General features: G+C 39.5%; 2 protein-coding genes across 7 annotated transcripts; one reads left to right on the top strand and one right to left on the bottom strand.

Moving 5' to 3' along the window:
- Nucleotides 1-672: 672 nt before the first annotated feature.
- zgc:153867 (myosin light polypeptide 6) lies at nt 673-8654 on the bottom strand. Of its 6 annotated transcripts, none has more exons than XM_020704640.2 (7): nt 8401-8654; nt 5709-5736; nt 3988-4131; nt 3701-3874; nt 3439-3516; nt 2211-2258; nt 673-1216 (listed from the first exon to the last, which is right to left on the bottom strand). In XM_020704640.2, exons 1-6 carry the CDS (start codon nt 8575-8577, stop codon nt 2230-2232), a joined length of 630 nt encoding a protein of 209 aa, XP_020560299.1. In that variant the 5' UTR covers nt 8578-8654; the 3' UTR covers nt 673-1216; nt 2211-2229. The 6 variants fall into 6 exon arrangements, with proteins under 6 accessions (XP_020560299.1, XP_020560298.1, XP_078806766.1 ...); XM_020704639.2 differs by having other exon boundaries at nt 2224-2258; XM_078950640.1 differs by lacking the exons at nt 5709-5736; nt 8401-8654 and adding exons at nt 5980-6007; nt 6381-6513.
- A 7558-nt stretch (nt 8655-16212) lies between these two features.
- On the top strand, nt 16213-19006 carry neurod4 (neuronal differentiation 4). Its single transcript, XM_004070444.5, has 2 exons — nt 16213-16411; nt 17211-19006. The coding sequence occupies exon 2, from the start codon at nt 17216-17218 to the stop codon at nt 18269-18271; it is 1056 nt and encodes a 351-aa protein (XP_004070492.1). The 5' UTR covers nt 16213-16411; nt 17211-17215; the 3' UTR covers nt 18272-19006.
- The last annotated feature ends 2049 nt before the right edge of the window (nt 19007-21055 follow it).

The following is a 21055-nucleotide window of genomic DNA, read 5'->3' as shown; positions in this document are numbered from 1 at the left end:
TTATATTTGCTTTCAATTTTAAATAATTGGGATTGTTTCTTGCATTGAAGAACCAAGTTAAAGAGCTGATGTCATTCCAGATGTTAAGGATTGCTCCTGCGCAAAAAAAAAGAGCAGAGAAGCTGCATCGTAGCCGGGCCCAGCCTAAGGCTTTCTCTACTGGCAGATTCTGGCTGAAAGTTAATTGGACGGGGAGAGGTCTGAGACAGGATGCGTTGAGGCCCATTAGCGATTCCCCTGTCGAATGCAGAGCCACGAGGATCACAGACTCACAAATAGCAGGATTAAAATAATCAATAGCCTTGACATCTATCGACCACACACATATACACACACCCAGTAATTAGTGGACAACCTATTCAGGAGTGGACTACAACACCTTCCCTAACCCTACCTCACATATAAGCTCCACACTCCAATGGCTGAGGTGCCTAATGAGGGAAAATAGTTGTGACTGGTTGAGAGGAAAACGAAGGAAAAAAAGGTCAGGAAGCTGCTAAGCAGCGCTATACAGCATCTATGTCAATGCTGCCTTTATCCTCAAGACAAAGAAAGAAACCATCTACATTTTAAAGAAAACTTAAGGTTTTTAAAAAGAGTGATGCAAATCTAAGGAAAAAAAGTATTTTAAGTATTCTAGTAGCAATAAAAAATGACTCATAAGCCTGAAAAGAAGATCATGGGCTTTATTTTGACAGTGACATGGTGGCAGCAACAGTCAATTCCAGCAGCAACACTGCCCTCTTGTGTTGAAGGATATGACAGCAGGGAACCAGCACACCAGCTTCTCTCAATATATCAACAAAATTGCCATAAATTGTAACCATGGAGACTGATAACTCATCTGTAAAACTCTCAAAAGTATGGCTTTTGATACACAGATTTTATTTTTGATCAAAAACAAGTTTCTATTCTGCATAGGAATAGAATTGCTAATGACACAGATGGTGTTTTCTAAAGGGTTTTAAACATTTATTAAAGGTCTTATCCAATGCTGACAGTGATATCAGATCAATATTGTGACCACTGCTCTTTATTTGGGGGGGTGGGGGTGTAAAGGCACTTCTTAAATTAAAATAGCAGGACAAATTCATGGAAAGTTTTACATGGGTACTGAGAAAGCTAAATGCATAAAAAAAAATAAGCAAGAAAAGGAAAGAAGACAAAAACTTGAGTGTTCTTCCTCTTCACCCGCTCATAACCATTCTGACCAGTTCTGCAAGAAAGACAAGGAAAAAAAAAAGTGAGTTTCACTGTCAAAATCTAGGAGACCCACTCCAACTACAGCATGCGGGGCTAAGGTCCTTTCGTCTTCAAGCTTTGGTGAGCCTTGGTGGGAGATGCTGCATTTGGAGAAAGATCCCCCATATTCTGCTCAGACAGAGCAAAGGCGGTCAAGTTAAAAGGGATTCTGAGAAACAAGGGAGGCATTTATTTCTATTTCCCATTCAGCCAAAGCAGCTGGCCCTCTAAGATCCTTAGAAAGTTGGTTAGAGAAGCCATTCTCGCCGTTTGCCTTCCTCTAGCTGAGAAGCAGAGAAAAGGGAAGAGGATCAGTTGAGCTACAGTCCAGTCAGAGCGGCCAGCTAAAACTCTCCATCAGTACAGAGTAGAGAACAGTCTGCACATCTGTTAGTAGAAAAAGAGGACCGGTCCACTCTCTCAAATCTGGTGGGTTTTAGGCTATAAAATGTCTAAAAGCAAAACATCTGTAAAACGAACATTTATATTACCTCGGAAACCAGCATATATAAAATCTATGCACTATAACCAACAGCATGCATTAAGAATAACCAGCACTCCATGTTGACAGTGCCCACCCACCAGACATTCCCTGAATAAGACCGGAGTCCTCCCTGTGTGTCCACCGCCTCCCCCACTTAAACCAGGGGAGTCGGACACACGCAGAGACGCATGCTGCAGCAAGGCAGAGGCTGCAGGAGAGGGACAGCAGCAGGAGGCCAAACATGTGTCAAAGCCTCAGGTCTGAACGGGACGGAAAACACCAGGCTTTCCCACAGTAACAGCTAAAAATCTATGCCAACTACTTTACAAGGCCACATTGTTCCTGTTCACACGTGTGAACAACAGTACAAGACATGACAGAAATCAGGACTAATTTGTTTGGGTTATTTAGCAACAGCAGGAAAGCCTGGAGATGCCATCCAAAGGTAAGGTAACCGTTATCCTCGAGGGATAAGTTTGTTTACATGTTGCCCATACCGGCCCTTAGCCTGACAGGATGTGGCGCACAAATGCTGTGGAGGAAGAAGAGTTAATACACCGTCAGCAGCTTACACTAAATCACACCTTCTTAAAGGACACCATGAAACAGGACTGATTAGAAGAGGTTATTAAGACGCAGTCATGAAATGTAGTCAAAGGGTCTTGTTTGGTGTGGTGCTATAATTTCCTTTCTCTGTGATCTTTATTTCAGACAATATTGTGGTCAAGTTTGATGAAAAGAATTAGTAAAAAAATAAATAAAGACATCCAAAAATGAAATGACAGAAGATACCACAACTTTTGTGCAGTGATGTAGTTTCTTTTGTTTTTATAGAGATTCACCTCTTCTGTTAGAGTTTCTAGTACAGCTAGGCTAATTTAGCCCAAATATTTCATTTGTGTTAAGTAAAAGTGCTACCAACATACTAGAGCAGCTCAAATGTGTAATTCCAACAGCATTTCTGCACACAAACGCACAAAGAACGACATTTCATGTTTAGATGGTGTGTTGCTTTAAGTCAAACAAATATAGCCTGAAAATAGGCTTTGATTTTCCAGAAAGTGCAAAGATCGAGCTTTAGGAATGTAAAGTCCGGTTGATGGAATGACAAAGCAACAGGGGTGACCCGTCACGACGACCATCTTCTGTGTAAGCCTTGCGGGAGTGAGTGACAGCATGGATGTTGGGTTACCTTAAATGGTTATGTTTGATTTTTCCTGCTGTAACGACTGCAGCTATTTACCCTCCTAAAATAGAATCTTTTAGCAGGTTAATTTAGTAAAACTAAACTGACGCTAAAGGCACAGTTCTTGATGGAAGGATTCTTTAAATTGTCCACTGCTGTGCATGAATGATCACATCACTTTACTGTGTGGTTTAAATTCCAGATCTTTTCTTAATTAACAATCAAATGAGATGAGTTTTAGATCAATAAAACACTTCAGTTGAAAAATAAACAACTGCCTTTTGACCTACATGTTTTTTGTCCAAGATTTTTTTCTTTTCTTACATCAAGCAGTGAGTTTGTTTGCAAAAATCTTTTTTTCTTCATTCATGTTTAATATTAAGCAGCAAAACAACACTTGCATGGAAGGCCTTTAATAATTTTTCTTATCAGGGCAGATATGCTGAAAACAAAGAAAACAAGCCAAGCTGATGCTTGATTCTAGTCAAAACTCTCTTTTGTCATGTGTGCTTCCTTTAGTCCTCACCTTCATAATTGATGCATCCATTTGCATCTTCATGTCCTGCCAACAGCGTCTCAACTTCTTCCTCTGTCATTTTCTCACCTAAAAGCAAAGGGGACAAACCTCAATCAATAAAAAGATTTAAAACTTACTTAAATTACTTTAAACTATTGAGTATATTAAGTTTAACAATCATTAAATCTATGCAGTGTAAAAAAGTAAGTTCACGTTATTTCCTTGTGATTATTCTGGCAATCTTTACATGGAAACAAAAGTGGTAACTTGCCTAGTGTTGTGAGGACATGACGTAGTTCTGCTCCCATTACTGTGCCATTGCCTTCCTTGTCAAACACGCGAAGTCCCTCAACAAAATCCTCCATGGAGCCCTGATCTTTGTTCTTTGCAATGGCCTGGAACATGGGCAGGAACTGCTCAAAGTCCAGCATCTTGGTGTTCATCTCTGCATGTAAGAAAGGGTTTTTACATAAATGTAAAGTCACACCTGGTGTCAGCAGCATTTTAAGTATTAGTTTTAAATAGTGTTTTAAAGCTACATAAAACCTCAGTTTTCACCTTCAGCCTTTGGGTTGCCCAGGACTTTGAGCACCTCGGCGTTGACGGGGTTTTGTCCCAGGGCCCGCATTACATCCCCACACTGGCTGTAGCTGATCTTGCCATCTCCTGTTCTGTCAAACAGCAGGAACGCCTCCTTGAACTCTGGAACACCGACACATTTGACTAATTAGGGCAAAACAGCCTGATTTAGAGAAGAAACATCTCAGAACCACAATTAAATGGAATAATAAATGAAAACAGATTAGAAAAATGCATTTATCTTTTTAAAATAATAATTAATAAAGATTAATAAAGTTCATCTTGATCTTGAAATGATGAGGAAGGTTTTGAGAGTGAAGAAACACACCCAACAAAGCATTAGGGCCAAATAACAAAACTTACATTTTAAAATGTATACTTAACCACATTTGGAATATTTGCAGTAGGGCATGGCATAAAATGCATACAGTTTGTCGTTTCCTAATAACTGCCATTATGCTCAATCTCCTCTACTTCCTTAATTTAGTCAACGGACTTGTTAGTAATCTGACTTGTCGTTGCAATTAAACAGCTTCATATTAAGAACACATCATGCGTAGCTGTTTTGGATTTAAAGCACAACATGCCATGAGTTGTGTTTAAAAAACAACTAGTTTGTCTAGCTAGCAGAAAGAGCTCCGAGACATCTGACATATTACGTTCAACCAATCAGATTGCTTATTCCTTTACATTTTTTTAAACGTTCAAAAATCTGTTGAAACCCAACAACGTACAACTGTTGGACTCATTTTCAAAAAAACAAGATCAAAGGCAACAAATTATTTTCTCACTAATAAAATATAAATAATTATCAAGATTTATTTTAGCATTTTGATATACAGTACACAAAACAGACTAATATGCTGCAATAAGCAGATTTTTTCAAGATAAAATTTGATTAAGGCTTCAATCTTTTTAAAAGTTTTCTTTTCCAACTGTGCGATTTCTTTTTACAAATTTGAGCCTTTAAATAACCTAATCATTAACAGCAAGACAAGAGAATCTATTAATTGCAGTGTTATCGTCAAGTGAACTTTTAAAAGTCAAAACTATTGCACTGTAAAATCCCTCTATTGAAGTCATATGAATAAAGTGCTTTGCGTCTTACTAGGAGTAAGGGTGGGCATGAAGATGGATTATGCAATAACTAGGCAGCAGGGGTTTCCTAATGTTATGCAGTGAGCTGTTCACCAAAAAAGCTCAATAGCTGCTGGGAGTTTTGCTTTCCTGTTCTAAGGAATGTGCCTCTTCCTTTCAGGCTACTAGTCCTTTTCCCAACACCATATTTGGTATTAGAGGAGTGGAGCAAAGGAGGAGAGTGAAAGCAGCCATGGCCCATTATGTCAAAGAAGATTAAACAAAACAGCTGCATGATCCACCCCTTTATCTAGCACCAAAAATGGGCACGCTTCAAACCAACTGGAGGGAATAAAAACGTATTTGTGACAAAAGCAGGACTCTGGAAAAGCTCTGGTGGATCTAGACTTATTTAACAGAGAAGGACACAAGCTATGCTTAAGTTTATATAGACAATGGCCAGACATGGCATCAGAACAACACACGATTCCAGACTCATAATGCGCCTCGTTCGCGTTTTAAACAGGTTTTAATTCTGAAACTGACATGCAGAACACACCCTGCACACTCAGTCAGACCATCCTGTGTTTTTAGTGTACGACGACCCTGCCTCACCCACTTACCGTGAATTTGGTCCAGGTTAAATTCAATCTGAAAGGGATAAGCAGGAGCAAAGGGGGTAAAGAGATGAAACGTGTGGAAATAAAGAAGAAACCAGCCTAAACCACGACTTCTCTGCGACATGCAGATAACTAACAGCATACAGACAGTAGTAGAAACACAGGGCAAAGTCAGTGCCTTCACTGCTTCAGGAAAGAATGGGAGCCAAGCAAACAAAAGCCGGGTAAAATGGAGATGTCAAGAAAAAAGTTCAGAGAAAACATAACAACTTACCAATAATTTGGTCTTCCGAGAAGTCAGACTGTTCAGGAATAAAATGAAATGGGATGAAATGTCTGCGCTTATTTATCAATTAGATCGGTCAACTCAGCCAATACGGTTTTATTGTTAATTAAATGAACTATAGATGCTATAGTCTCTAATGGTGTTGGTCGTATAAACTGCGACTTTATTTCTAACGTAGTTTATCGTTACATCGCTATTATTATTCGCATAGAGTAAGCTAATGCTAGCTTAACAAAGTTGCACTTCCGCTTACTGGAGTCGCGAGCAAATTCGGACAATCGGGTCCATTTTGACGCATTTTACGAATTGATACGGTTTTCTTAAAACACGAACAACCATCTTCATGGCTGTGGCACTTCCGCCAAGTCAAACTGAACCTATAAACCCACCATTATTGCGTTCGTTGAGGTTCGCCCGGGACGAAGGGAAGCCAAAGAATGCACAGAGATGAAGAGAGAGGGCAGGGTTTAAAAAAATGAACTGCCGTGCGCCGTTACGTAAATGACGTAGCAAACGACGTCGGAGCTTCATGGCAGCCAGAACTGCTGCACTCCATATATAGAAACGAATGAGGTGTCCTTTGTGTTGCAGATTTTGTGCTTTGAACATACAAATTGTACACTTTTTGCTGAATAAAGCGAATATTCACATTGTGTCACAATTTAGTCTAATACTATTTTTGACCTCCACCTTTAAGAAAAAATATGCAATTAAGTGACTTTGCTACAGTTTTTCTTTAATAAAGTAAATTTTTGCTGAAAGTACGATTTAGTTGAAGGCAGTGAAACCATGAAATGAAGCAGATTTCTATTTTTTATTCCTCTGGAGGGAGGCAATGTTGGCCTATATAGCTTCTCACCACAAGCTAAGGAGGCCAGCCTGCAAAATGATGCAGTTAATCTAATGATCATGCAATGAAGGTGCAAGCAAAGCTGAAGTGCCAACAAAGCTGAAATAATGTTTATGTGGGGCATGGTCTTTGGTCAATGGGAAGGTAAAAAGCTTCTCATTCCTTTATATTTCACAAAAAAAATTAAAAATAAAAAAGTGATTTCTCATTATGACAGTGATCATTTTATGATACATTTTCCCTAAGACTTCATCTTTTTTAATTGTTGTCACTTAAAACTGATGATTTTAGAATAGCACCACATTGCTCTTTGTAATCAATGCAACTTCAGGAGCAGGCCAAGTAAAGATGAACCTGATTTCTAGAAATTGTTGGATCAGGCAACATCTTACTTTCTTTATGGAACACACTAACTTATAATTTCCAACAGTTTTGTAGAATCCTACACATTTTTTGCCCCATATGACATTGAGTCAATCTAATGTTAAAGCTGATGGAATTTCTGCTGGGTTTTTGTGCTTTTCTTTGCCTGTAGCAAATCATTTGATCTGACATGATAGGATTGCTCCTTATTGTTCTGAGAAACTCTAAAATCTTTTTGCTTTACTAATGTAAATACCGTGCATGCATCAATGCTGCTGGTATGAGCAGTGACCTAAAAACCACAGTGTAGTTACAAATAGTGAACCAAAGGTCTGAAAAATTGAGTATTTATTTACTATTTGTATTTTAAAAAAGTCTCATCTTGTTACACCAAGTACACATTAGTATATTTCCCTATAATTAGACTGTTCAGAGATTGTCTGGTAAACCAGAAAAATAACAACAATTGAAAGAAAATATTTGTACAGGATCATATTTATTTTTAAATAATTTATTTTTAGATCTTATATTATTTATTTTATATTCATATTACCACTTGTATTACATTTCTATTTACTTAATGTATTATTGTTTTATATTTCTATCATTATTTTACATTTATTTATTTCTACATCTTATTTATTTTCATTTGTCAAGTCTTCAGCCGTGAGACTCTTATAAAAAACATTTTTAGAGGACATATTACCGTACTCTTTTTCAGTCTGCTTGTGAGAATTTTGAAAAGATAATACTTTTTAGGAAATGGACAGCATTTCTCATGTTGGAAAAAATCAGTTTGAGCTTTAGTCTTTTCTCTCTTTGTAGAAAAGAAATGGCTCACACTGCAGAAGGAAATAACCCTTTTACAAAGCAGGTCAGTGACTGACAGACTGACAGCAGCTGCTCCCATTTCTACACTAAACTCTGCTGTATCTAAAATCTCTGCAAAAGGTTGACAGAGAAACTCCTCATCAATACCCATATTCTTGAATCTGCTTTATTTAATACCTTTCATAATAAAGCAAGCAAACAATTTTAGTTTAAGCACTAATAATCAAACATATTAGAATTGGTTATTCATAATTTCTGACTAAGACACGCATGTACATAGGCCAAGTAATGTGTTTTAACGCCATATTTAATAAATGCCCCACATGAACATCATTGGAAATGTAAACTTTAGATGAAACACTCACCTCCAAAGTGCTGGGGTCAAATGGTATATCTGAAGGACGCAACATCCTTGGTTTCTGCTCCTGAACTGGTTTTGGAGCTGTTGTGACTGCAGGCAGAGAGGGGAAAGGAGGACCGAGTCTGGGTTGGGTCACAGGTGAAGAATCCTTCTTAATGGAGGGTTCTCTTTTAGGAGCCATTTTCCATATTATGCGCGATTTGGAGTTAGTAACAGATCAGTGCAAAAGCTGCAAAAGTGTCTGCTACAAGGGGAAGTATCAAGCAACCAAAGTAAAGTATGTCAGCTGTGTGAATCCCATGGCGGGGAGGGGGAGGAGAGCAAAGCTGTGATACTGATGCTGCTCAGAGACTAGTCGGGTGGATGAGGCAGGGGTGGATGTATGGACTAGTGTGTGAGTGAAAGAGCTAGGCAAAGTGTGGGAGGAAGAGAGCAAGAGAACAGGACAAACCAGGGACAGATTTAGCCAGGTATACCCTACAAAATGTTGGGATTTGGTAGAAAATTTGTGTGGGGGTTTGTTTGGGATAAATGGGGGTGTGAGACGGATTAGAAGTTATTTTAGATCCACTCACATCTTACATCTTTTGTCTAGGTAAACGGCTCAGTGGAGAACCCAAGAACATTAAGTGCTTGGTCTTTTTGACAGACTCCACCTGAATAATCCCATAAACGATCAATGGTTGATATCAAGATTGTCCTGACCCACAGCAGTGATAAAACCTTTGCTTTGGTTTTTTGTTGCTTTGCTCTCTTGAAGACCTCTGATAGTTCTGAGCTTATACAGACATTCACTGTGACATGTAGTAATAATCTATTTGCTTTGGACCTACCACCCTTAGATTTTAGGCCTCATTATGTTTGAGTAATTTCCATTTACCTTCAACAGGAAACTATTACAACAAATCTACTAAATTTGAACATTCAGATGTCAAGAACATGTTTGGCTGGTTTAACCCTTGTGCTATAGATGACCCCCACCCTTGCATTGACGTGTTCTCCCTGCCATGACAAAAGTGGATAAACGTGGAAAGATTTCATGTAATCAATGGACACCAGTGAAGATCACAAATCATTGAAGAAAAAAGGTTCAGCGCACTGTCTAGTCAGTGGGTCTAGATGACGCAACTCCCAATGTTAAAGTGCCTAGGATAGTACAAGGGTTACTATCATTGCATTTCATTTAAATTAATTTGTAAATTGCTGGTTTACAACAGTGGTTGTCTCAAAGCGCCACACTAAAAGCAAAAACATCAGAAAGGGCTTTATTAATTCTTATTGTTATAATCCAAGACAGTTCAGATAATCTTGTTAAAAACAGATTATCCTTCTTGTATATTAATGGCCTATAAATGACCAACAGATTATTCAAAGAGGTTTACAGTGTAATTCCTATACATTATACAAGCAAAAGGCAAAATCTGTCTACTGCATAATTGCAACACCTGTAATAAAGTCTAAACATTGTCAAAAAAGATGTCGCCCCACTCCAAAAACTGAGCTATAATAAAAGATGAAGCTGGCTGCTCCATGCATTGTTTAGCTTTTCTAACTACTGTCTGTCCGTAAACAGGCAGAGGGCTGGTCCCAGATACAGCAGGTTTATTAGCTCATCTTAAAGTCCATAAAACTAAATCAGGGTCAGGCAGGCAGAGGTAAATAACAAGCATGGGAAAGGAAACTAGAGTCAGGACCCAGCAAAGATTCGGGGCACATGGCAGGGAAACAGAGTCAGAGGCAACAGGGGCAGGAAATCAGAAGATCTGATTCAGCTATAACAGGTGGTACTGCAGACAGAATGGTACAATTAATACTTCACACTGAGTGAGTCGCAGTGCAGTGCTTAAATGAAGTGTGGGTGATTGCACATGAGAGTTAGGTGTGTGCGCTTGGACTGCTGGGATATGTAGTATTTTAACTCTGGAGATAGTCACCGCCAATGACCAGAGGGGGAGACAAAGCTTTGACTATTTACAGAAACACACATTCATGGAACCAGGACATTATAATAATAGATTCGTGTTTTTATGAGAATTAAGTTTGGCGTGGCATCATAAACACCATTGCACTCTAGTTGTTGTTAGAAATTGAACTTGAAAATAAAAAAAATCCATCAAAATAGTTTAAGGTTTCTCACAGAAGGAGTTCAAGAACCAGAATAATGCTATCCCACCATATTGTGACTGTCATCTGTTTCTGTAAATTCTATTTATCTGATGCTTTGTGTAGATTAAATGTTTATAACTAAATACTAACAGGATATCTTGTCCTCCTGCTGAACCAAAAAAAAGTATTTTGCGTGGTTACCACTAGATGTCCCTGTCACACAACAAAAAGACTTAAGTATTATTCAAGCACTTCAACTCTATCTATCCATCTATCCATCCATCCATCCATCCATCCATCCATCCATCCATCCATCATTGATTGGATTAAAATTTTGTGAATGGTAAAGGACAGATTAACATCTTCCAGCGTGGTTCTGCTCCCTTGTTCAGTGCTTATTGATCCAGTCAGCAGATTCTGGGGACAATTCGTTGCTTGTTCAATCAGCCTTGACATAACCATGTAAGTGTGTTGTTGTGCCTTGAGACAATAGTGATCTAGGGCTCTTGCTGGGAGACTAACGGTGCTTCTGCTGGTAGCTCAGTATCGCAACCAGCAAAGTGTTGATTCAATTAATTAAAATGAAATAAAAGAAAATCTCTACCACTGTAGTGTGTGTTAGTCTGTCTGCAACTTTTGTATTTTTGCAGTTGACATAGCTGCTTGTAAGTCTGTTGAGTTGACAGCATAGTGTCCAACAGTTTAAGAGGATTAAGGGGACCTCACGTTTTCATCATCATTTCCAAATAATCCACCACAAAAGCCTAAAACCACAACAGGCTAGTTATGGGGCTATTCATGCCATCACCAGTTTCCCACAGACTTATTATGAAATTAGAACAATCTTCTGTTTGTGTATTTCCAAGTGTCTTTGTACAAATGTCTTAACTGAAACTTAATGAAATATTCAACATTTAAATAATTTCTCTGAGCAGTTCACATATTTTCACTTTGGTTGAAAGAACAGATTAAATTACTTCAACTTAAAGGAGATTTTTCAACAGACATTTGACTTTCCCAAAATGATTAATGAAATTATGGCAGCTCTCCCACTTAATGCCATTCAGACCCCCCCTTGCAACAGCAAATCTCCAAACCACCTGATTTATTTTTAATGATATTACACCCTCAGTCGGCTGTGTCATGGTAATAATCGAGGCTGCTCCAGCTGCCTCTAGATCACATTAGCCAGGCTTAATATTGACAGTGCCAGGCCCACTAAACAATGAAGCTATAGGAATAGGGAGCTTAGAGGCAGCCTAGCCAGTGGGTATTCTGCAGGAGGTAGAGGAGGTGTAGGCCAGGATGCTCCAGTTCCTTATGCCCTGGAGGATGGTTACCATCATTAAGCTTCTCTTATAGTTCTAGGGAGCTTTAAATCCACCTCTAACAGATCTAGGCCCCACCCAGTCAGACCCATAACATCAAAACCAAACCAATGGGGGACCATGAAACTAGTGGCAACTTGATTCCCTGCTATTATCTCACCGCGTGGTGAGACTTGCCAAGATGACAGCTCAGCCCCCCCACATGGCGTAGATTCATGCTGTGGCAAAATGTTTCAATACGGTTCAGGGAAAATGCAGACATCAGATTAAAGAAGCTATTTTTCTCACTCATGCGCTTAAAAAAATAATTTCAGTGTGCTCTAAAAAATCCCACTTCAGTGGTTGGAGCTGATTGGAGTTGTGCTTTTATGCCTTTGACAAATGTGCTTTACAGGCTGGTTCCTCTGTTTTGCATAATGGTCACACTGGGATTCAGACTTGGCCACTTGTGGGATACTTGCACCTGATCATGTATACCGTGGTTCTTGTAGACTATCACACCTTCACAGTTAATTTGCCCAATTAAAGATCACCTGTGTTTATCGCATCAGGTTGTTCATTAAGGAAAATGTCCTTCAACGGTGAGACTTTATCTTCTATGCCAAATTGTCGTTTGAGTCAGACAGGGTTTTGTATTGTGGCCCACAGATTAGCGTCGTTGATTAGTGGTTGGGTGTAATCCTTTCAGGCCCCCTCTCTCCAAAACACCCCTGGGATATGCCTATCTCCCTGAGGACTGGCAGCATGGCAGATGGATCCTCCTCCCCCCTCTTGTGCCCCCTCCAACAGCACACCCAAAAACAGTGTTGATGTCCTGGGATGTAGGTTGTAAAGTATCCTGAATATGAAACCACAGGCACCTTTGTTTAGTGGCTTTCTCCCCACTTAGTAAGAATTGCCCTCAGGCCAGATTTCTATTCTGCAGCCACATTTCTGCTCAACTGGAATGTTTTCCAAATGCATTAGCCCAAAGGAAGAGGAATAGGTGTCAGACAATCTGCTCTTATTGTCAAGATGTAATGCTTCCAAATTTTACCAGAATTCTTTGTGCAGTTGAATGTTGACTTAATACATGAATACACAATGAGTTTTTAAAACAAAAAGCTGTTGTTTCACAGTTGGAACAAATAAATACATTTATATCTGCAGTTTTTGTTGACTAGACTCAAACACAATCTTCTTTTTTTGTTTAAAAAAATTGCTTCTGATTAAAAAAACTAATGAACTGAGATTTGTTGTTCATTTTTAATTTTTATGTTTCTAATTGGATCAATAACTGTGTGTCTGTGATGCGCAACCATCCTTCAATTAGGAAAGCATGGAAACTAATCATATTCAGCATCAAGAACAACAAATGAAATGAAACACAACTTCCAAAGAAAAGCATACAATTTAAGCTCACTTGAACGTCTAATATATTTAACATTCATTAATAAAACAAGAACTATAAAATAAGGAAAATGCATTAATTCCACAGAGTCAAACTTTACCAAGTTAGTCTGACAACAATACAGTGTCAACTTTCCATTCTGTGTCACGTTGGCTCCTATGCCTCCGCACACCAACTTTTTGCACAAATCCAAGCTCAGTACATCTTTTGTGATCACTACAAGGGGCTCAGCTTTCTGAGGCACACCAAAGAGCCTGTGTGTAGAGGTTTAATTCCTATTGTTTTCATGCAGACTTGGTGTTTGTGAGTGTGTCTGTGTTTCAGCGAGAGGGAGAGGGAGATATAGATGAAGAAAAAGACAGAAACAAGGACCCATCTGTCAGCGTAGTTCACCAATCCCTCCCAATCCACTCGGAGTCCTTGGGGACAGCAGTGTGAGACAACTCACTTGTGGCACCACTTTTTTCTGATGCAAAAGGGTTTTCCTATTTGCAAAATAACTGCTAAATACAATACTGACACTCTTTTGGTATTTTTTTTAAACAAATGTGTTACAAAAATTCATGTGCAAGTTTCAGCACAATAACACCTTTAAAAACGTAGGAACCTTTAGCTGATGTCATGGTCGATTTGTTAAATTATTATGAAAAAAAATCCAAAATAGTTTAAACCACTTGATTTAAAATCATGCAAACTCATCACAAATAGTTTTAGAGGACATATTCACCATGACCTCTTTCACAACGTTGGTTATCTGTTACTGCTGAAAAATGGGAGCAGGCCAATTCCCTCTCCGTTACTCAGACAGTCATTTGGGAAACTGATGGTGACCGTGGGAGACAGGGAAGCTCCAATTCCCCATTCAGGTTGCAGGTGTGTTGAAGCCATTGGCGCACTCATGAGACAGGAGGTGTGTGTAGGATCCGTGTTTGGGGGTAGAAGTGCGCGTACCTGGGGACCTTTGGGCACATCATATAGCCACGCGCACACGTTTACGCGCCTAAGCACAAATGCAAAGGCTAATCTCTGCCCTGACCGAGAGCGACGGAGAGCTTCAGCCAAGTGGATAAATGTTGTTTCAGCACGTGATATCATCTTGTGCTGAAAGCGTGTGACGCTTGCTCATCCAAGCAACAGATGCCCCCCACCCCGCGCTTCCTATTTTGGACCATCTGTTCGGTTGTATGCTCAATAAATCTTTAGAAAAATGGTTTACCTGTTTTAGCACGTTTTATAAGACATGGAACTAGATTATAGTCTGAAGATCAATAGGAGACTCAGAACTTTGAAAAAAAAGCCTAAGCGCGTCTTTGCGTAATCGCGCGCACAATGGACTGATGCGGGGGCACGTGCGACTCGCGAGACCCCGGCTGTCAGTGGCCGGTTGTGACAATAGACTCCCACTGTGCACGAGGAATGGCGGGCTTTTATGAAACTCTAACATATGCAAAATAAGTTATGCGATCAACGTGGCTGCACAACCAGAGAAAAAAAGCAAAACAAAACAAATAAAAACTTCACAAGAACATTGAAAAACTGCATGCGTAAAAGTTCCAATTTGGGAAACTTTGTTTTCATTATTGCGCCCCTCGATTCAATAATCTGATTGTCCTTCGGGGCAGAAAATGACGCCAAAATGCAACACAGAAACTGCATGACCGGGTGAGTAACGCACACACCTGCTCTCTGCGCACCAAGCTGTCAGAATCACTTAGATGAGCACGCAGGGAAGAGCGTCTCTTAACTCGGAGAAGCGCATGCCTACACCGAGTTTAATTAAGTGGAACATTTCTAATCCAACCGCCTAATGACGAGATAGACAATCGATTAAAGTGGCTCTTTGTTAATGCACACCCCAACAAAACTGAGCAGTGGAACTTATTATGCTCGTGACAAAAGACCCAATCCGTTTTAAAGTTTTAACAGACGTAAAAGAAGATATTTAATTTTTTTCTTTTCGTTATTTATTTATTTATTTATTTGGATGGGAACAGTTTTTGTGATGCCCGTGGTTAACAAGGTAGAATAAAAAATAAAAAAAACAGACATAAATCATAAATTTGGAAGTCATTAAATACAATCATAGAGAAAAACAAACGTTGACACCTAATGCCTCCAGAGCAAATAAAGATGCTATCTTAGTTTATTAAATCTTCAAAAGATTTTAAATTTTATGATTACATTTGTTGTCCGATTACAAAACGTTTATTTTGTGTCTTGACAAACCTGGTGTGTCGTTTAACATTCGTAAAAAAAGCGAAATTGAATGTGCCTTCACCTGAAATCGGGAACATTTTTACATCAGTTAATCTATTAGATTTGAACAAAACATGCGATTCTAATCAAACAAAGACACAAAATGAAATGATTGGCAATTCATAATTAAAGTAATGTGGCGCGTGGCTTTTGTGGAAAAAACCCTTTGTAAAGAATGCGTTTCTTTTTGTATAATTTGTTTATGACTAATTTGTTTGTTCATTTTAATAGGACAGAAGAAGATAAGAAAACTTAACACAAACATAAAAAGTTTTAATAATTCAATATATGAATAATTACATCTAATTAAAAGGTGTTCATTTAAAAAATAAACTGCAGATTTAATGATTCATATATTGTGAATATGCAATGATCTGAAATGAAATGATCTGACGTTTTATTTTATCATTTTAAAATTTGGTAAGTCGACAAGGAAGACCCAGAACCCAATTCAACCTAAAACTACATCAAAGCATCAAATCATTCTTGAATAAAATCTTTCTAATTGTTTTTTTCCTCTAGTATTTTGCGACTGCCAACCCCTCAGTCAGTGCTCCCGCACCTCCATAAAGGAAGGAAGGCTCTGCGTGTGCCGGAGCCCTCTCCTCCTGTGTTCTGCAAACATTTGATGAGGTGGAACTCTTGGTCACGAGCCCGCCACGCGCTTTTTGATAAGTTGGAGATGGGTGGGCGGCACAGGGAGGGGCTTGCCCCTCTAAAGGCTGAGCAAACTCTGCCTGGACGAGCCAGTCAGATATGAAAGTTCTGCGCGCTCATGGCTTTCTGACAGAGCAGAACGGTTCGGGACAGAGGCGGATGTGCGCTGATACAACCCATCTTCTTTGGGATTACAACTCACTTTGCGGCTTTTCTAAAATCAAACCATTTATTTTGTTGGCAAATTGGAGCAAATCGACCACTGGACCCCAAAACAGGTGAGTTTGCACGTGTGCAAGTTTTAGGTTCAAGTTCGATGCAGACGAAAATACGAATTTTAGGAACTCATAGTCACACACATTTAACTTAACCACCGCGAAGATTCACACAAAAATATAAATCTACGAATCTAATTTCTTCCCCCAATTTAAATTAAGTTAAAATAGTTTAAGTATGGAGTTCATTCATTTCTTACATTTAAACGTCCAAATTGTTGTTGTATACTTTGTGCCCCATATTCGAACTATTCTAACAGCGCATAAAGCCTTAATCCACTTCTTTTAAGATTGAAACAACAAATTCAATACATTGAATGATCTGGTTCCCTTTTTTTTATTTTTTATTTTAGTAACAGTCCAAAAGAGACAACAATTAACTCTTGTTCTTTTATAACCCAAGTGGGCGTGATGTTACATGTTTTTTTGATTGTGTTCCAATTTAATCTCTGACCTTTGTATGCTGAGTAAATCCCGCCGTGTCCCAGATTGGCAGCGTCGCCTCAGCGTGCGCAGCAGCGGGGGACGAGCAATTCAGCACTCTCATCCCACCACAGCTCCAAATCCTTTTACATGAGAATGCCACTTTACTGCACAATAATTATCAAATGGATTCTTAAAAAATGTAGGGAAAAAAATCAGTGAGAAAAGAGCAGTGAGCTGTCCACACTGCAGTGCTGAAACAGGCGCTCTTTCCATTGCATCTGAGACTAAAAATGCGCAATATAGTAATAATAACAGATAAAATTGATTATTTTGGTTTCAGTTCAAATTTAAAACCAGTTTTTTTTTTAACTTTCAGATAAAATGATGACCAAACCCTTTGGAAAAAGTGGGGATATGAACGATCTTGTTAGCTCCCTTGGATGGCTGGAGGAGGATGGCAGCTCGCAAGATGGAGATGAAAGTCCAGAGATGAGGGGGCGCCATGGCCTGAATGTAGGGGGCCGTGTCCACTCCTGCACAGAACTGGGGAGTGAGGACATGGATGAAGAGGATGATGATGAAGAGGTGGGACCAAATGGTGAAAATGCTCCCAAAAGGAGAGGTCCGAAGAAAAAGAAGATGACTACAGCTAGAAAGGAGCGCTTTCGTGCCCGCAGGATCAAGGCCAATGCCAGAGAACGTTCTCGAATGCACGGACTGAATGATGCTCTGGATAATCTGCGCAGAGTCATGCCCTGCTACTCCAAAACACAAAAACTGTCCAAGATTGAGACTCTACGGCTGGCCCGCAACTACATCTGGGCTCTGTCTGAGGTGCTTGAGAGTGGTCAGTCCCCAGAAAGTCTTGGGTTTGTTGAGATGCTTTGTAAAGGTCTTTCACAGCCTACCAGTAATCTTGTGGCTGGTTGCCTGCACCTGGGGCCCACTCCAGTGATCCTTAACAAGCTGGAGGACAAGAGCGGAGGCCCAGGAATGGGTGGTGTGGTTGCTGGACATCCACTTAGCTACCCTTCCCCAGGCCTTCCCAGTCCACCTTACGGCTCCCTGGAGGCATCCCATCTCCTCCATATGAAGGGATACAAAGGCCCTGTTTACGACAACCCCTCACCAAATGAGTGCAGCTCTGGCACCCCTCCTTATGATGGGCCCCTCACTCCCCCCCTCAGCATCAGCAGTAACTTTGCCCTGAAGCAGGAGCCTTCTCCCCATGAATCCGAAAGGAACTTCACATCTCACTCTGGCCAGCATGCTCACTTCCTCCCATCCCACCATTATACCAACTGCACTGGCAGCCTACCAGGAGGGCCTCAAGGCCACCAAATCTTCCAGACATCACGATATGAGCTGCCTCTGGACGTGACCTTTGACTCCTTTCCTCCCTCTCACCTGGTCACTTCTCAGATGGGCACCATCTGAATGGGACAGGAACAGTGAGTGACTCTTTCAGAAGAGAAGAGAAGAGAAGAGAGGTGAAGAACTGATTGCTGATAACTGCTGTAAAAAGATTCTTTTATAGAGAAAACAGTTTGCATTCATGCTGTTTGGAACTCTGGGAGAGCTTAGAATGCTCAGAACGAGAGAGTCTCAGAATAATTTCAACTTAAACTACCTGCTGCAAACATGCACCCTTAAAATGTACGGTCTTATTTATTCTTATTTTTTATTGATATTATATTAGGATGTTGTTTTTAAAAAAAATTAAAGTAGCTCCCTCTGTTGTTTAAGAGTGGAACTGAGAATTAGTTGGATAAATTGTTTGGAGCAGCTTGAGTTCAAATATGAGAGCTTTGATACAACATTTGGAAGTTTACATATCAAAATGATCAAAAAGTGAATTGATTGAAACTGTGCACTGGGGTCAACTGTCAATGTCCTGATTTTAAGAAAGCAATGCATTATTTATAAATGTATTTATTATTTATTTCAACACCATTTAGATTCTTCTCAGCGCTGTTTTCATTTTACTGTCTTCTTTGTTTGTTACCATTCTTTTTGTAGCTTTTACTTTATTTAAGATATTTATTTGATGTATTTCAGGTACTTATTTTATTGATGTTTTCATTTTTGTCTCAGTGTACTGTCAAAACTTGGCTCTTTCGCACTTAATTGAATAAATATTCTTATACTATATGCTATTTCCATAGTAACAAATGCTTGCCACGAGTTTCAATACTTTCATCTAGTTTTTTCGGTAAATTTCAGCATAAATGCATCTTGGTCCCATTGTTAAAGTTACATTTTAAGTTACAACTTACTTTCTGCACACAATAAACTTGTTACACTGATCAAATGAATTAAATGAAAGACACCCCCCCCCCAGATGTTATTAAAAAGACAGAAAAAAGTCAGAAAAATAAAATTATAATTCAGTTTTTTGTATGAAATAATTGAATCAGATGTTGCACTAATTTTCTCTGATTTTTAATAGATGCAATAAATATAAAATGATTAATAGAATGATAGAAAAACACTAAAGAATTTAAATATTATGAAGCCAGAAAACAACCACACTAAACTTTTTCGAGTGATGGTGGAAGACTTTTCATACAGCTAAATTACATTAACTTCCATAAATTTGCTTTTAAAGCACAATTTTTTCAACACATTTACTTTAACTCACATTTTAAACTAAATCGATAAAACCTATAATGCTCTGAAGCTTTTAATTTAGCTTAAAACGAAAAGAAATTTCATTGTGTTGAAGGTGACTATTGCATGGTGTGTGCAGTCTGTGCATGATGCCATTTGAGGGCTTGCGAGGGGTTTATATGAGGTCATGCATGAGGCAGTTGTGGGCCATGGGAAAACAGCTCTGGGGAACAGGTGAATGTGTCACAGAGGCTTTTCTCGGTTTCTGTCGTTCACTTTCTCGTGCACATGTCCCATTTCCCCATTGAGCTCAAGCCAAAACACTGCAGGGCGAGGACTTGTTTTAAAATATCTCCATAATGGGTAGAAAATGTGTGGGTTTTCTGCTAAGAGGAAAAAATAGGCTTTTTTAAAGACAAGCTCTCTCCTGGAGATGTCTGAAATATGTATATCGGTCGACTATTTACCAAAGCATCGCTTTTGACTTCTGGGTTCTGAAAAAACATGATTGCACTTGAGAGGAAGAACATCACAGCAAAGTGCAAACACAGAGTCTTGAGAGTGAGAGCTGCTGTGTACCTATGTATTTTTTTTCCTTGTAGTCCTTCAGACAATTAAATGAAGTGCCCCCCCCCCCAAACTCTCCAAAAGGTTTGTCTTTTCCAGTTCTGGAAATAGTGCAGAAAGGCAATGAAAGAAAAGAAAATGATTGTTTTAGCGGGCGCCGCTGGCCCATTGTGAACGCAGCCTGTTCTTTCTCTTGACCTGTGACCCGTTTTGTTTTGCTCTTCTCGTGTGGGGAGGGCAGACAGCTGGGGGATCTGCAGGGGGCTGATGGACAGCTGGGCCAATTTGGGGAGAAAGAGGAGTGTAAGAGCATGAGAGAGGAGGATGAGAGAGGGAAAGGGGGACTGTGAGGTGGAGGGAACAGGAAAGGGCAGGCGAGGTGACAGAGTTCCATGCTCTTCATTCAAAAGTTTGTCCCAAGTGCTCCTGCATGTCAGCTTTGGGATGTGAATGAGACATAACGATACAGACGTTTGGTCTGTGAGAAAGTGCTGTCAGAGTTAGCTGGCACACAGCCTCTTTGTGCATATGCCACTTTGTTACAACAACCCTGGTGGGGGGCAGGGAATGTAAAATATCCACGAGAATTCAAAACACGAGTTGGTGGAGATCATCAATGGTTCCGACAAAATGCAGCGGCTAAATTCGGCTAAAATCTGTGGAACTAAGAAGTCTAGGCACTGAATACTTGATTTTTATTAAAATTCTTGTTTTTACTTTTAAAGTCCCACTCCAATCAACCTTTGATCTATCTTAAAAGCATTCCTAGTGGCTTTTTGGATCATGATTATGCAGTTTTTAGGCAAAAATAAAAACCTGTCTCGTTTCATAGGATATAGTTTCTGCAGAGCGGCAGTAGTTCATCAGAAAATTTGCTGTGGAAAGGACTGTTGGAGTAAGCCTGCGGTCATTTCCCATGATCCACTCTCTCCTGCTATCGTACAGTCCAGCAACGCCCCAATCTAACAATAGCGGTGCAACAAAAAAGGCGAGCAATATCTGAGTTATCTAGCCTTACAGTTTTGAGCCAAATGCCAGCTCAGA

Source organism: Oryzias latipes, chromosome 7 (assembly GCF_053564925.1).
Source record: "Oryzias latipes strain Hd-rR chromosome 7, Olatipes_Hd-rR_3.1".
In the NCBI taxonomy this organism is placed as follows: domain Eukaryota; kingdom Metazoa; phylum Chordata; class Actinopteri; order Beloniformes; family Adrianichthyidae; genus Oryzias; species Oryzias latipes.
The sequence above is the reverse complement of the archived record's forward strand: the minus strand, read 5'-3'. Positions and strand labels throughout refer to the sequence as shown.

Bases quoted from the DNA above. Each gene is read 5' to 3' on its own strand.
- zgc:153867 (XM_020704640.2), bottom strand. From the start codon at position 8,577: ATGGCTCCTAAAAGAGAACCCTCCATTAAGAAGGATTCTTCACCTGTG. The intron at 4,132-5,708 runs GTAAGTGGGTGA...TCGGTGTTCCAG, and splicing joins TAACCTGGACCAAATTCACG to AGTTCAAGGAGGCGTTCCTG. The intron at 3,517-3,700 runs GCAAGTTACCAC...CTTTGCTTTTAG, and splicing joins TCATGTCCTCACAACACTAG to GTGAGAAAATGACAGAGGAA.
- neurod4 (XM_004070444.5), top strand. From the start codon at position 17,216: ATGATGACCAAACCCTTTGGAAAAAGTGGGGATATGAACGATCTTGTT.